Source organism: Notolepis coatsorum (assembly GCF_963971535.1).
Source record: "Notolepis coatsorum genome assembly, chromosome: 12".
Lineage (NCBI taxonomy): Eukaryota > Metazoa > Chordata > Actinopteri > Aulopiformes > Paralepididae > Notolepis > Notolepis coatsorum.
The window spans coordinates 77,393,718-77,409,346 of record NC_140176.1 but is presented as its reverse complement, the minus strand read 5'-3'; the positions used below and the strand labels follow the sequence as shown (position 1 = coordinate 77,409,346).

Sequence of the window (15,629 nt, the reverse complement as noted above, 5' to 3'; positions counted from 1 at the left end):
TCAACCCTTTCTCTAAACATACTAATCATGGCTCTCAGAGTCTAAACTAAAGCCTCTCTCTCCAGAGCAGTGTACATACGTCACACGTTCACGCGTGTTCTCTTCACATCGCGCGAGACTTTCGTCCATTTTGCCGTCGACTTGCGCCTGCGCAGTGCCGCGTCTCTGACCTTCATTGAAGAAGTAAGCAACATGTTCGTCGCCAGGAGCAGCGCGTTGATCTTCTTCCAGCCACAATGGTAACGTTTGTTTTAATACATACATCCTTTTGTTACCATCGTCGTATGGGCATTCAACACGTATACACGAATATAGTTGAACCATTTAGTCTTCTCGTGGACAAAGTGATTGATTCATTGCAAGGGCGAGTGCAGCTAGCTAGTGACAGTGCTAGCTTCAGAAGGGCTCAAGTTCAGCTGCTTGAATCTAAGCTAACTAGCTAACTAGCTAAGTTGACATTTGTGTTGTCATTATGCTTGTTCATTTTATTACACTTTTGTGTAAAGTTAATGCACAATGTTTTGTCAAATCCAGCCACACCTGTTATTATGCCACGCACTGGCAGAACACAGCTTGTTCCACAGTCCAGTACTTTGTGTTCCAACGTTAGTTAATGATGTTATATTATATCATGTTGATTATAGCCCATGCACCAGTTTGTCTTCTATACCATTATAACTGGTGGATGCTTGCTATGTGAAAATATGGTGTCAATAGGTTGATAACTGTCCTGTATTGAATGTGTGATTTGTGTTCTTCCCAGTGGGCAGGTCAGGAACATGGCCACCTTGAAGGACAGTAAGTATAAAGCCTGTCGTCTTTGTAATAAACTACAAGTACACGATGCAATATCAAGAGGCCTTTTATGTCTTCTTCACAATTATTAACTTCCTTTTACAGACATGACATTATGACTAAAGTTCTACATACATTAGCTGGTAGACCACACTGTCCTAGTTTCAAGTTTCTTTATTAGTTGTCATACAGAAGTACAGAATACTTTTATATAAAATGCTTCTTTCTGTTTTCCTCCAGAGATTGTGCTAGACAAAAATATAAAAAAGTATAAAATAAGTATAGTAAGTATAAAATAGAAGTCAAGTATGTAGACAAAAGTGTTCAATATATACAATGTACATACAATGCAGAGTAGAAAAGTAACTGAGTTACAATACAATATACTATACACACAGAACAATGCAGAAATGGGATGAGGTACAATTTAGCCATATACAGTCTGGAAACACTCCATAGAGAGATCTTTAGGTAAGATTACATATGATCCTTTATTGATCCCCTTGGGGTATAGTAGCAGGCAGCGTGGGGTACGTACAGGTATGGGTAGGGCAATGGTAGAAAGACATAAGTATAGGCAATCACATTGATCTGAATATAAAAATATGAGAAAAATAAACGGTGTAAACAATATAATTTACTCTGAATATAAAAATGAGAGAACTGTAAACAAATGTGTATGCCCTATTGGTTATATTATACGTCACAATAAATATAGGCAATGATGAATTTTTAGAGATCGAAGGCGCTGTGCAATGCAGATACCCTCATTTGAGGGCGTGCAAGGTTATGAATTTACCTGCTCGTATTCTTGAAAAGCAATTTGATCACTTTTACTCACTCTCCTTGGCCAGACACAAGTTACCTGTCGATGCAACGCATGGGCATTGATTATTTCTGGGACGCTGTGGTCCTGCTCTTCAAAATAGAAGCACCAAGCACTTGTATCTAGTATCAACTCGGCTCTAATTGGTTTATCTTGAAAACCAGAAGCACTGTGTGGGCGGCTAGGTGGTGCAGTGGGCAAGGCGCTCACCACCAATGCAGGAGATGCTGGGTTCGAGCCCAGCTCTCCGCGTTGCTATCAGCTTGGCTGGTCGTTCATACTAACACAATTGGCAGTATTAGGGGGTGGGAAGCTGGTGGGTGGGGATCGGACGTTGTGGACAGCGACTCCTACAGGTCGGTTGGTGCGCCTGTGCAGCAGAATCAGGAAGCGACGAGGGCGGCGTGTCCCTCCCACGCAGACCCTCGCAGCTGAGAGATCGCGCCGTGCAGGTGAAAAGATGCGACGGCTGCTTCCTCGACTACCGGAGGGGACACGTGATGCAAGGCTTCGTCCACATTACAGCTGACCTGTGGGAGGCATGGCCTAACAACGTTCGAGACAGGGGAGGGAATAATTGGACGATATGAAAATTGGGATGGGAGAAAAATAGAAAATGGGAGAAAAAGTAGATATAAAAAAAAAAAACAGAAGCACTGTCACGTGCCATGAATAATCAATGCACCTGTGTCATATTGGCAGGTAGCTGTATCTACAGCCTTGCGGCCAAGATTAAAAGTGATATCATATACATGTCTAAAGTGTCCTAACCTCACACATCCCCTGGCCTACAGTAAACTGACTGCATCTATGTTGCATGATGACTTCATCCCTATACCTAAACACTTCTCTGTGGAGGATTTCCTCACTATATGATAAGGAACTGGAGAGTATTATCAGCTATATATTATATATATATATATGTGGAAGCATTTCACTGCAATTTACAGTACATGTGACAAATGCATCTTGCAACTTGATATGCACTCCTAGAGAAGAAGGGTCATACAAACACAGAATATTCACACCACAGTAATTGTATATATTCATAAATCCCTCGCGTGGATACCGGCCAAGGTCGGCCTACGACTTTTAATGTACCAGTGTATTGGTGACGGCGAGCGACATTGTACTCTTCTTCTTCTTCTAGTCACCATCCGGTTGAAGTCCATCAAGAACATCCAGAAAATCACCAAGTCCATGAAGATGGTGGCTGCCGCCAAGTACGCCCGCGCTGAGAGGCAGCTGAAGCCCGCCCGCGTCTACGGCACCGGGGCCCTGGGTACGTCCTGAACACACCTGGAGTAGAGCCATATGAAATCCGTTTATTTTTTTTCCAAATTCCATTAAATTTTTTTCCAAATTCTGTTTTTTCCGTTTTAATATTTCAGAATTCTGTATTTTGCTTTGTATGCTCATTTTACCATCAGAAATAGTGTCTAATAAGTGGGAATGAATAAATGTCCACAATTTAATAAGATATAACAGTCCATTTAATAGGGCTGTCTTAAATACTTCGAAGCTTCGTTCGATGGGCATGGGATTCGAATATGAAAATAAAATGTGATTATTAAAAAAAATATATATATAAATGATATATTTTTATTTTATTTAGCAAAATCAACTCTGCCTCTCTTTGTTAATTACAACAAGCAATGCTGTTTGTTATTTAAGATGAGGTCGGACTCGGCACTGACAGATTTGTGTTCAATTGTGCTGCTTTTATAAAGCCTCAAATGACGGCTTACAATATTTCATGAAAGCAAAGTGTTTTGTTTGTCTAAGATTAAAACTTTACAGCACTGACAAAGTTGAACAAAGTGCTGTACAAGTCCCACAACATAAAAAAAATTAAAATAAAAAAAGATTATATATATATTATTTTTTTGTTTATTCCATTTTTATTGCTCAATTCCGCGATTCCGTCCGCTATTCCGTGAACCCGGATTTCATATGGCTCTAACCTGGAGGTTGTTGGGTAGATGGAGTGGTTACTCTGTGTGTCACTGTATCGGCTTGGTATGAGAGCGCCATGGGGCGTCGCTGTTGGAACGCCTAACGGGACGGCATCTTTTTGGGGGAAATAACGGGGTCAACACAGTAGATGCCACTAGGGATGGCTACCGATTCCCGTACATTTAAGGGTATCGACCGAATCACGTCGGTACTACCGGAGTACCCATTCACGTGAAATCCACCGGTGCTACATTTCGGTAATACAAAAAAAATAACTTTCTTTTATTTATATAAAAAAATTAAACGTTTAGCATGAACGAAACCTATGAAGTGTGCCTCACGTTCACGCGCACAATACAGCTGACCTAGGATTTTACTTGATTCAACAACAACGAAGCAGTCGGGGCCGATGGCGAGCCGAGAACGGTCGCAAGTGTGCTTACGGATTCTGATTATTTATATTGTCTTTTGTTTAATTGTTTTGTACTTGTTATTTTGTAAAACATTATTTTTTATTTAAAGATTTGTGTGTGTGTGTATATATATATATATATATATATACACAAATTGTTCTAAATAAATAATTAGAAGTTTGTAAATTTGTTTTACATCTGAGGTAGGTAGATTACACCTTTAGAGAGTAAAGTACCGAAAACGGTGCTGTTGGGTACCGGTATCGATTCACGGGTCCCTAGAGGCCACATAGATGTGGTGACGTCATCTGAAAGCTGGGAACCTGCATATGAATTTGAGATGCAACTCGGCACTGTGTCCAGTTTTTCTAGTGTTTTGGTTAGGCGGCGATTCAAATGTTGTAACGTTTAGTGTGTGTATAAGGGCATAGAACTTTATGAAGGAAGTGTATGACGGCTATTGCTAGGCCTGCCACGATAACACATTTTGCTGGGCGATTAATTGCCCCCGAAAATATTGCGATAAGCGATATTATTGCGACCGGTTAGAGAATTTTTTTTGAGAAATTTATTTCCCCAAACTTTTATTTTGAAGCCCACCGCTCCGTATTTTCCGGTGTTTTAGACTTTTATTTTGAAGCCCACCGACCGGACCGGAAGTATTGTTGTGATTATCCTAAGCAGAACCTATGAGCCGACAACTTGTCTCGTTCGGTTCTGTGTTTTTGAGCTAATGATAAAACAAATATTGAGATTGTTGGTGAACAACTAACTTTAGGTTAGTTTTAACGTTACAGCTACTAACGTTAGATGCAGCTACTACAGGCAATCAACGATGAGGAGGAAGCGTCAAAGCAGTATATAATAGAATAGCTGTGGTGCGTAGGCACTGCAGCACGACTCGAAACTACCGGAGTGTTATAATAAATTAATTCATGTTTAACTTGTCCCCGTGTCCAGTCCTTTGACTAGCCCCACCCGTTCATTGTAAACAATGATGCATGTAATTGTATTAACGTTATTCTGTGTTGTACTTGTAGCTATGCTATACGTTGTATTTCGTTTGTTAGCTATTTAGCTAATGTTTGTTAGCATGGAATGAGAATCAAAGCTCTATCTTTCATTTTTATTTAGCAGTCCAGTTTCTCCGGGCAGTAGCGAGTAACTACTTGGGTCTAAAAATAGCTAACGTTACACTACAAATAATGCTACTTGGTTAAAAGGAGCAACACTATTGAGAAATGTAGTTAAGCTATGTGGCGTTGCCCCACGGAGCTCCTGTGCTGTACTCTAGTAACGTCAGCGGCCCGCCTCCCAACACGGACAGTGACTGACAAGGGGCACTGGTTCCGCCTCATTAAAACAAACGCGCAAATAGCAATTAATCGCGCCCGTCAAAATCATTGCATTCATTTTAATTATCGCAGCAATTAATCGATTTATTGCTTATCGCGGCAGGCCTAGCCATTGCCATGCTCAATTATGTCTCGTAAATAGTTGCAGCGGCACGGTGGTGTAGTGGTTAACACTGTCGCCTCACAGCAAGAAGGTCCAGGGTTCGATTCCCGCTTGGGGACCAGGTTTCCATGATGCCAGGTACCCAGGTGGGGTATCTCCCAGGCCTTTCTGTGTGGAGTTTGCATGTTCTCCCCGTGCTCGCAAGGGTTTCCCCCCCGATAAGATAAACCCAATGGAAAAACATGCACAACAACAGATCGCTAACGCTGTGGCGTCCTTGACGAAGACGGACAGGAGCACTTGGATTGGTCCCCTGGCGCGGCTCACGTTGACGCCTGTCTGCTCCCGGCTGCCCTTGGGGGGAAGGACGACGGGATGGGTTAATCGCAGAGACGAATCGCATCAGCGATCCTACAGACAATGCATGAGTGTGTGTTCCGGTGTGTGTGTGTTGTGGATAATAGCCAATGCCAATTAAAGACCTCTGAGCAGGTCCTGCATTATTATATTATATTTGTTAGACAGATTTTGATATAAAATGTAACTATTTTGACCACATGAGAATTGATCAACGAGGTCAAAAATCCCTCCACAATACCACATTTAGACATTAAAAACCTTGAGGGACAGTGTAGAAAAATGAATGCCGTCATTTGACATCAAATCATTTTGACATTTGGAGATTTCTGTGAGAATTGCATTTTTTCTGCAATTCGATGGCGAGTACTACAACCTCTGAATGACCAGGTCTCTAGTTTGTGGTTTTAACGTTTCATGAGGCTGTGATTGTCGTAGAGGTCACTATAGGACATTTTATACAGTTGAGCTTAAAGAAAATGGCCTCATAAAATCGCTACTATGGGGACTAACATCACAAAGGGACTAAACACATTTAGCAATTATGCCACAATAATGTGGAACGCCCTACCCACCGCCGTAAAATAATGTGAATCCCTGCCCTCCTTCAAAACCGCTCTCAAAGAGCACCTACAGGTGGCTGCAATTAGAAACTGGCCCCGGTAAATGTCAAACTTAGAATAACGTCACAACTGCAAAGACATGGGCTGCTCATTGGATCCACAAGAGTCTCAGTTTTCCATTCATACCCAATTTATGCAAATCCAAGACTGTTTAGGGACCCCAGTTTGCATTAATTGTCAAATACACCATTTTTAGAACGGGCAAAAAGAACACATTTATACTGCATGCAAAAAGTTAAAGCATGGATCTTGTCCAAAACGGCGTGGGATTAGCATAAAGTGGGCGTGTCTTTAAAGGGGAGACTAATGGCTACACGTAGAAGAACCCCTTTTCATTCACACATCTTGAGGTGAGGGGTCAAGAGACCCACTTTTAAAAGGGCCATGTCAATCTTCCCCTTGCCAAAGCTAGCATGCATTCCTGAGGCCGTCTAGTTTCATAGAATTATTGTAATTGTGCCGGTGAATGTTCTGTGGGATGTCTCATCAGTAGGGATGGGTACCTTTCACATTTGAACCGATACCGGTACCTGTGAATCGATACCGGTACCCAACGGTACCTTTTTTCGGTACTTTAGTCTAAAAAAAAATTGATTTACCTACCTCAGTCGTGAAAAAAAATCCTAACTTCAAATAACTACAATTTCGACAGTTTTCGGCTTGTCATTGCTCCGACTGCTTTGTTGTTGAATCAAGTCAAATCCTAGGTAAGCATATATTGTGCGTGTGAACGTTGACATGAAAAGAAAAAAGGTAAAAAAAAAAAAAAGGTAAAAAAAAAAAAAAAATCTTTTTTTCTTCGGTATCTCACTTGAATCGATACTCGGTAGTACCGACGTGTTTCGGTTCCGTATCTCAAAATAACCGAATTCGGTACCCATCCCTACTCATCAGTGAGTCAGATTGAGCAAACCGATAATAAGAGTGTTGTCTCCCCTCCCTCTCCTCGTCCCCCAGCCCTGTACGAGAAGAACGACATCAAACCCGAGGAGAAGGTCAACAAGCACGTGATCATCGGTGTGTCGTCTGACCGCGGCCTGTGTGGCGCCGTGCACTCCAACGTGGCCAAGGCCATCAAGGCCGAGATCGCCACCTTCTTGGGATCCGACACGGAGGTGAAGGTGATCTGCGCTGGAGACAAGCTGAGGAGCATCTTGACGAGGTACTGGGGGACATGAAAGGTTCTTATAGAGATGTCCTACTGAGAACAGTTGGATGCACTTCCAAGCTGCTTCCACATGGAGGCAACTCCTTCTTTTTATTTTTTATTTTTTTTGGAACTACTTTTTCTGGCGGATGGTTTTTTCAATAAATCTTCAATTAATGTGTGTTTATTGTATATCAATAAGGTTGGATGAATGTGCCAGTTGTATAAAAGCCATTACACCACGCGCAGTCGTAGGGGTGTCTAACGACCACCCCTAGGCATGGTCTAATTGTCACAACCCACTCCTGCGCGTGATGTAATGCTTAATTGTCTTTCGTAGGTCTGTCATAAATACTTCGAAGCTTTGTTCGATGGGCATGGAATTCGAATATGAAAATAATTTTTTTTTTTTTTTGCTAGATCAACTATCTCTCTGTTAACTACAACACGCAATGCTGTTGGTTATTTAAGACGAGGTCGGACTCGGCACTGACAGATTTGTGTTCATTGTGCTGCTTTTATAAAGCCTCAAATGACGGCTTACAATATTTCATGAAAGCAAAGTGTTTTGTTTGTCTAAGATTTAAAAAGGTTTAAACTTTACAGCACTGACAAAGTTGAACAAAGTGCTGTACAAGTCCCACAACAATTAATTTTCTTATATTTAATTTTTTTTATAATTATAATAATTTTCTTTATCTCGAAGCTTCGAATTAAAATCGAATCTCGGCCCAGAAGCTTCGAATTCCAAAAAAAAAATCGAAGGTCAGCCCTAGTCTTTCGACACCCCACCTCAGACTCTCATTTTATCCTCCGCTAGCTACGGTAACATTTCATTGATGTCTGATAATGATTTCACTGACTGTATTGGAGCTGGCCGCGGTCTACCAACATGCGTTGTACTTGTAGCGTCACAAACCGTGCTAACGTTATGGCAAGATGTAGGCCTATGTAATGTTAATGCCAAATGTTTTTAAAGTCCTAATGAAGATTGATTTATATTGCGCTTGCCATTTCCACTGACTTTCTACGAACTGACTGGCGCCACCTGCTGCAGCCAGCAGCGGGCGCTTCACCTCTCCGTGCCAAATGAAGACAACTTATTTTTAATTTTTTTGCATCCCCTGAACCGAACAATACCCACACGCGCCGAACCGTGGAGGTCGTGCCGAACGGTGTACGGTTCGAATGCGTACCGTTCCACCCCTAGCAGGGATCTATCGGGGAGATTGTGATTGATTTAAAGAAATATAAACATTCCAGAGGGTTGTTTTCCCTTATAGCAGAACGATAATGGGTTCAACCAGGCCTCTGTCCAGTGCTTGGCAGAGCACTAACGTAGTGTGGAAAGGGCTCTGCCCGTGTGAGACTACTTGGACCGCAACACTTAAACTGTTCCTCTTTCTCACCAGGACTCACAAGTCAAACATCATGATGGTCTGCAAAGAAATGGGTCGCAAGCCCCCCACCTTCAGCGACGCCTCCATCATCGCCACGGAGCTGCTGAACTCAGGCTACGAGTTTGACCAGGGGACCATCGTCTTCAACAAATTCAAGTTAGACTGATTTCAATCTATTTCATTCAGTTTTACACATTAATTCATATTTAATGTGATTTCATATACATCTACAGTACGTTAACAGTGAATGCCACCAACGTGTGCAGTCTACACACACGGCACCATTTATTAATTATGATCAAAACAGGCTGACCTGCCCGTCTAATTGTAGTGTGCAGTATGAACCCCTCTTCCTCCCTAGATGAACATAATGAACCCTCCTCTTCCTCACTAGATGAACATAATGAACCCCCCTCTTCCTCACTAGATGAACATAATGAACCCCTCTTCCTCACTATACAGGTCTGTTATCTCCTACAAGACGATGAAGACGCCTCTGTTCTCCAACGACACAGTCGCCAATTCAGGTACGGTATTCCCTTTATATTTTATTTTTTGTAAAAAAAACTTAAATAAACTCAATTAGCGTAGCACAGAGACCGCGTAGCATTGGATTAGAATATACTAAACTTCATTGTATTTGGGTTGTACTTTAGTTTGTGTATTGTATAGTTATTCCTCTTTTACTTACTTTTTTACTGTATGAAGCCCATTCTCAGGGCGTTATATTGACGACACTTGACAACAGAAGTTTAAACATAACTTCGTATTTATTAGTTATTCGTTTCTGTATATCATCCAGTTTCCATCTCCGTGTGTTAAACTCTTCCTGTTTACATTCGAGTGTGACGTCATCACCTACGGCAGCTTAGACGATGAAAACGCGAACCTAGAACAAAACCCGAGGGGGGGGGGGGGGGGGGGGGGGGGCTGGCTCTCTCATTCGTTCTCGCTCTCTCTCTACATTCAAGATTTAAAGTAGCCAATCGTTACAGACAGTATAAATACTTACTGGATAGTTCATGATATAAACATTTAAATTTCATTATCTGAAATATTCTAAAATCATTAAGTCTGCTATAAGCCATTATCCCTTTGTGTGTGATTATTATTTTCTCACAGTAGTGTGTGTGTGTGTATATATATATATATATATATATATATATATATATATAAAGGCACCCAAGAGTTTTTATATAAATGGTCTTCGATGTAAATACATTTTTTTATTGGTGTGTCAGTAGACTACTCTTAGTACATTTTCATTAAATTCTTTTTTAAAGCATCTTCATGGTTTAATAATGCAAACATATGTTGCAGGGACTTATTATAATCATCATATTGGCGTGACTGTATGCATCAAAGGGTTAAATCAAGCATTTTTAAGTGCTTTAGAGGAAATGTCAAAATATCGCGATATATATCGTGATATTGTCAAAAAAATATCGCAATATCATTTAGAGGCCATATCGCCCAGCCCTACTATAATGGTAAAATAGTTATTTAAAAATGTGCCCCTAAAAAATATTCTTTGCCCCTAAATTTCTCATTTAGGGGCAAGTGTGCCCCTAGTGAAAAAGCTTAGCGTACAGCCCTGATACCTTATACGTGACGAATAAAAACTAACTTGAAACTTGCACAGAGACCGCGTAGCACAGGACAGTAGCACAGAGACCGTGTAGCACAGAGGACAGTAGCACAGGACGGTAGCACAGGACGGTAGCACAGAGGACAGTAGCACAGAGGACAGTAGCACAGAGGACAGTAGCACAGAGGACAGTAGCACAGAGGACAGTAGCACAGAGGACAGTAGCACAGAGGACAGTAGCACAGAGGACAGTAGCACAGAGGACAGTAGCACAGAGGACAGTAGCACAGAGGACAGTAGCACAGAGGACAGTAGCACAGAGGACAGTAGCACAGAGGACAGTAGCACAGAGGACAGTAGCACAGAGGACAGTAGCACAGAGGACAGTAGCACAGAGGACAGTAGCACAGAGGACAGTAGCACAGAGGACAGTAGCACAGAGGACAGTAGCACAGAGGACAGTAGCACAGAGGACAGTAGCACAGAGGACAGTAGCACAGAGGACAGTAGCACAGAGGACAGTAGCACAGAGGACAGTAGCACAGAGGACAGTAGCACAGAGGACAGTAGCACAGAGGACAGTAGCACAGAGGACAGTAGCACAGAGGACAGTAGCACAGAGGACAGTAGCACAGAGGACAGTAGCACAGAGGACAGTAGCAGAGGACAGTAGCACAGAGGACGGTAGCACAGGACGGTAGCAGAGAGGACGGTAGCAGAGAGGACGGTAGCAGAGAGGACAGTAGCAGAGAGGACAGTAGCAGAGAGGACAGTAGCACAGAGGACGGTAGCACAGAGGACAGTAGCACAGGACAGTAGCACAGAGGACGGTAGCACACAGGACGGTAGCACAGAGGACAGTAGCACAGGACAGTAGCACAGAGGACGGTAGCACAGGACGGTAGCACAGAGGACGGTAGCACAGGACGGTAGCACAGAGGACGGTAGCACAGGACGGTAGCACAGGAGACGGTAGCACAGGAGACGGTAGCACAGGACGGTAGCACAGAGGACGGTAGCACAGGACGGTAGCACAGGACGGTAGCACAGGACGGTAGCACAGGACGGTAGCACAGAGGACGGTAGCACAGGAGACGGTAGCACAGGAGACGGACGATAAGTAACACGTGTCCCGTATTCTCCCCGACGATACAGAGACCATGGGCATCTACGACGACATCGACGCGGACGTGCTGAGGAACTACCAGGAGTTCGCCCTGGTCAACATGCTCTTCTACGGCATGAAGGAGTCCACCACCAGCGAGCAGAGCGCCAGGATGACCGCCATGGACAGCGCCAGCAACAACGCCAGTAAGAGCGCTGTTTCACTATCCATGGGTTACCCTCTAAGGAGATTTAAATGGCGCACTCCTGCTCCATACGCAATACCTTTTCACATTTTCAGTCTCCTTCTGGGTCTAGAGATAAACAGACGAGACTTATAGACAGACAGAAATACACACACACACACAGACGAGACGGATGGGCAGAAACACAGACAGACGGGGTGGATGAATAACACGGGAGCCTCCCAACCTTCTCTCACGGTCACGCCATGTTGAAGTTGGGAAAATTCACCCGACCTGTTTAACATTGAAATCACAATCTTTGTCTTTCACACAGATTGAATGATAGACGGGTGATATTCACTCGGTGCAAACCACACGGCTTCACGGTGGCTCGCGGCTCCCAAGCTGTTGGTGTTCGTCTTTCATGTCAAAAATACAGACCGAACATTCATTCTTCATTTCAAACCTTTATTTAAACTCGAAAGGCAACTGAGGTTTCCCTCATTTACAGTCACGTCAGGTGTACATACAGAAATGAGCATATAAAATCGCAACCATAAGACAACAAGGCGAGACATAAAGTAAGGATGGGAAAGAATCACGTACAACTTGATTGACGGTTTGGCGATCAAGGTTTTAAACTGCAACAGGGGGGAATCTCAAGCTTTAAGGACAGTTTGAGTTCATTCCATGAGCTAGAAAGTCTTTCTCTGCTCTGCATCCCCTTAACAATTGTGTGTATTGAGCCGTACTGTATTGTACCCATTCTACAATCTGTTAATAAAGTTTTCAATCAATCTAGAGGCATCATAGCGAAATGCAGATTTACCCTGTTCTGACCAAACTCAAGGGAGGAAGGACCAGCCAGTCACTAGAAAGGGTTCTATAAGTTCCCAAATTCCATTCCAATAATTATGTAATATAAGGAAGTAACCTACCAATTTTATTTTAGTTTTGATAAGGAATTTTTGAAGGGGACCCCCCCCCCCCCCCTTTCCCCCCCCCCCCTTCCAAGCGAACCGAGTCTTGATCCCTAGAGGATGGGCGAGCCTGTGTTAATGTGCTCTCTGTGATTTTTGTTCCGGTTCTTTCCAGCTGAGATGATTGACAAGCTGACCCTCACCTTCAACCGCACCAGACAGGCTGTCATCACCAAGGAGCTCATTGAAATCATCTCTGGCGCTGCCGCTCTGTAAGTACTTTTTCAATCTCTCCTGCCCTCTGCCTGAACCCTCCCCTCCCCCCTATCTCTCTCTTTCTCCTCCATCGTTCTTTCTATTCTCCTTTCATAATCATAATGGCAGCCGCTCCTTTCTTCCATAGCTCATTTTCTATTTCTTCATACATCACTCGACCTTCCCTTTTATCCATTCCCTCCTCATTCTCTCCACTAACTTGTCTGTGACCTCGACGCCTTTTCCTTTTTTCTCAAAGACTCCCTCTCTCTCTCTCAACTTCTTGCACATCACATCACTTCCAAACCCTTTTCATCACTAATTGTCATTTCTGCCCCGATCTGCTCTCACTCTCTCATGACCCCCCCCCCCCCCCCCCCCCCCCCTCTCAGGACCTGAAGCATGTCTTAAAACAGGAGGTAACATGTCCCATCAGACCAGACCAGGACTGTCGGTGCTAGACGGCAGTTCTACTTCTGGGCTAGTTTTAGCATCTGCTGTGTGCGGTAGACTAGATTCCCCCTAGGCTTTTAGAAACTACCACTGTCCTATTAGGGTTGGGCACCGGTCACATATGAACCAGTACTTGTACCAGTTCCTGGAATTTGATATCGGTACCCAACGGTACCCTTTTTTCCATTACTTAACGATCTATGTAATAACAAAAAAGAGAATTCAGTTGTAAAAATAATTGTTAAAAAAAAAGTCTAAACTTCAACATTGTTATTTATTTAGAACATGTTGTTATTTATTGTTGTAACACGCCACACAAAATAAATCGCATGATTATGTTTTTAAATGTTTGAATATCAACATTATCTGGCCATCCTCATATTATCAAACTCCTCGTCTGGTCTTCCCAAAGACCCAAGAGATGGGACAGTCATTTATATATTTGTCGAAAATTCTCCCTCTAGTATATTACACTCCTTATACTAAACATGTAAAGGTACCGAAATTTGATACCGATTGATCAAGTGTGAATTGGTATTAAAAGTACAGAGTTCGGTGCCCAACCCCGTGTCTTATTTAGCGCCGTCCTCGATCAGATCTTTAAGGTGATTCTGTGTTCTCACTACCTTTCTTCTTTTCTTGCAGATAAACGGGCAAGATCGTCCTCCTCGTCGTCGCCCATGTTCGTAGCATTCACGCTTCAGTTCCAAGTGCTAGAGCCAGCCGTCAAAGAATTTATGAACATTTGTGCTTCTATTTGTAAAATATATTGAGAAATAAACCTCTTACAGAGAACCCTTATCCTTTCATATGTCCCGTCTGTCGTTCCTCCCGATAATAAATACCTGTGTACATGAGTGTCTGCTTGACCCAGACTGTTCATCCTGGGCATTAATCACATTCATTAGTGAGAGATTGTATCGCTAGTAATGTTCACTTCTTTGGAATTGGATTATTGGCACTTAGACCTAAACTACAATTTGCTTGTAAGCCTTGTATTATGGGGGTAGAAATGTTACATTCACATGTAATGGAACAAAGGAATAAAGTGAAAAGTCACTAAATGTTTTGTTCAGTTTTGTCCGTATAGGTTGTGTGCTCTTCTGTCGTTGCCAGGTTGAGTAGATACACCGCTGGGATGCATTTGGGAGTTGCATTGAATTTATCTATGGAAATGAACCATTTTACTGCATTCTAGGGATGTGCATTAACATTTTCAAATAGTCATTCAATTATACAAATTGATATAGTTCATGCAACTATCGTTTTGTCTTAAAAAAAAAATTGTTTTCCCTTGTTTTTACCAGCACCTACACTGTAGTGTATTGAGAGGTACCCATATTAACTGTTACACTGCTGAACGGCATGCTGGGTACAGCCCGCTAGCTAGCCAGGTAGCATAACAGTCTGTTAACAGCTGCTGGGAGAACGGAAAAGCAAGATGGAAGAAGGGAGACTGGATATGTTACATTGTTGCAAGGTTTTGTACATTTGCCATGTTGTTTCACTAAGCTCACACATTTCAAGCATCAGTGATGTGATGTAACATTAGCCTGATCCAACTCCCAAATATCTAGCGGTTTTCATTGCAATGGTGCCAGCCAGCTAGCTTGCTTGTTTGAATATCTCACGTCCGCTATTTAGTAAACAATTCAAATGTAACAAACCTTTGAATAGTAGTCGAATAGTTCCCAGTGACCATCGAATAGCAATTTTGTTGAGTTTTGCCCATCCATACTGCATTCATCTGATTGGTAATGATGTCATTCTCCTCAGTGGGAGTGGCCTGTTGATCACCTTGAATTGCACATTGTGTACTTTCTAAACCGTTTGGCTCTTGTTAAACTCTGAGGTACATGCACATTAGATTCACCTTGAGACACCCCCACATGCTTGGCGAAGTAAGGGTTTACTTTACATGCAACCGATAATGTGATTACAAAACATTGGAGATGTCATCCTCTGGTTACTGTGTAAACGGAATACAGATTGAATAATGGGTCATTACTTTAGTCGGAAACTTGAAAGTAAAAGGGGAATTGATACTCGAGAGGTTTGCACTTGGACCAGACTGGAGCAAAATAACCTTTATGTAATTTGACATAATTAGACATTGGTTGGATGGTAAAAAATGTATATATATACTTTA

At 42.5% G+C, this 15,629-nt stretch overlaps 1 protein-coding gene across 2 annotated transcripts; it reads left to right on the top strand.

Annotated features, from left to right (window-relative positions):
- Positions 1-145: 145 nt before the first annotated feature.
- atp5f1c (ATP synthase F1 subunit gamma) lies at positions 146-14,281 on the top strand (the record flags this gene model as incomplete). 2 transcript variants are annotated; one of them, XM_084326151.1, is made up of 9 exons in its annotated part: positions 146-239; positions 764-798; positions 2,772-2,903; positions 7,386-7,590; positions 8,988-9,131; positions 9,438-9,502; positions 11,719-11,874; positions 12,948-13,044; positions 14,126-14,281. In XM_084326151.1, exons 1-9 carry the CDS (start codon positions 193-195, stop codon positions 14,127-14,129), a joined length of 885 nt encoding a protein of 294 aa, XP_084182277.1. In that variant the 5' UTR covers positions 146-192. The 2 variants fall into 2 exon arrangements, with proteins under 2 accessions (XP_084182277.1, XP_084182278.1); XM_084326152.1 differs by lacking the exon at positions 14,126-14,281 and having other exon boundaries at positions 12,948-13,048.
- Positions 14,282-15,629: the final 1,348 nt, after the last annotated feature.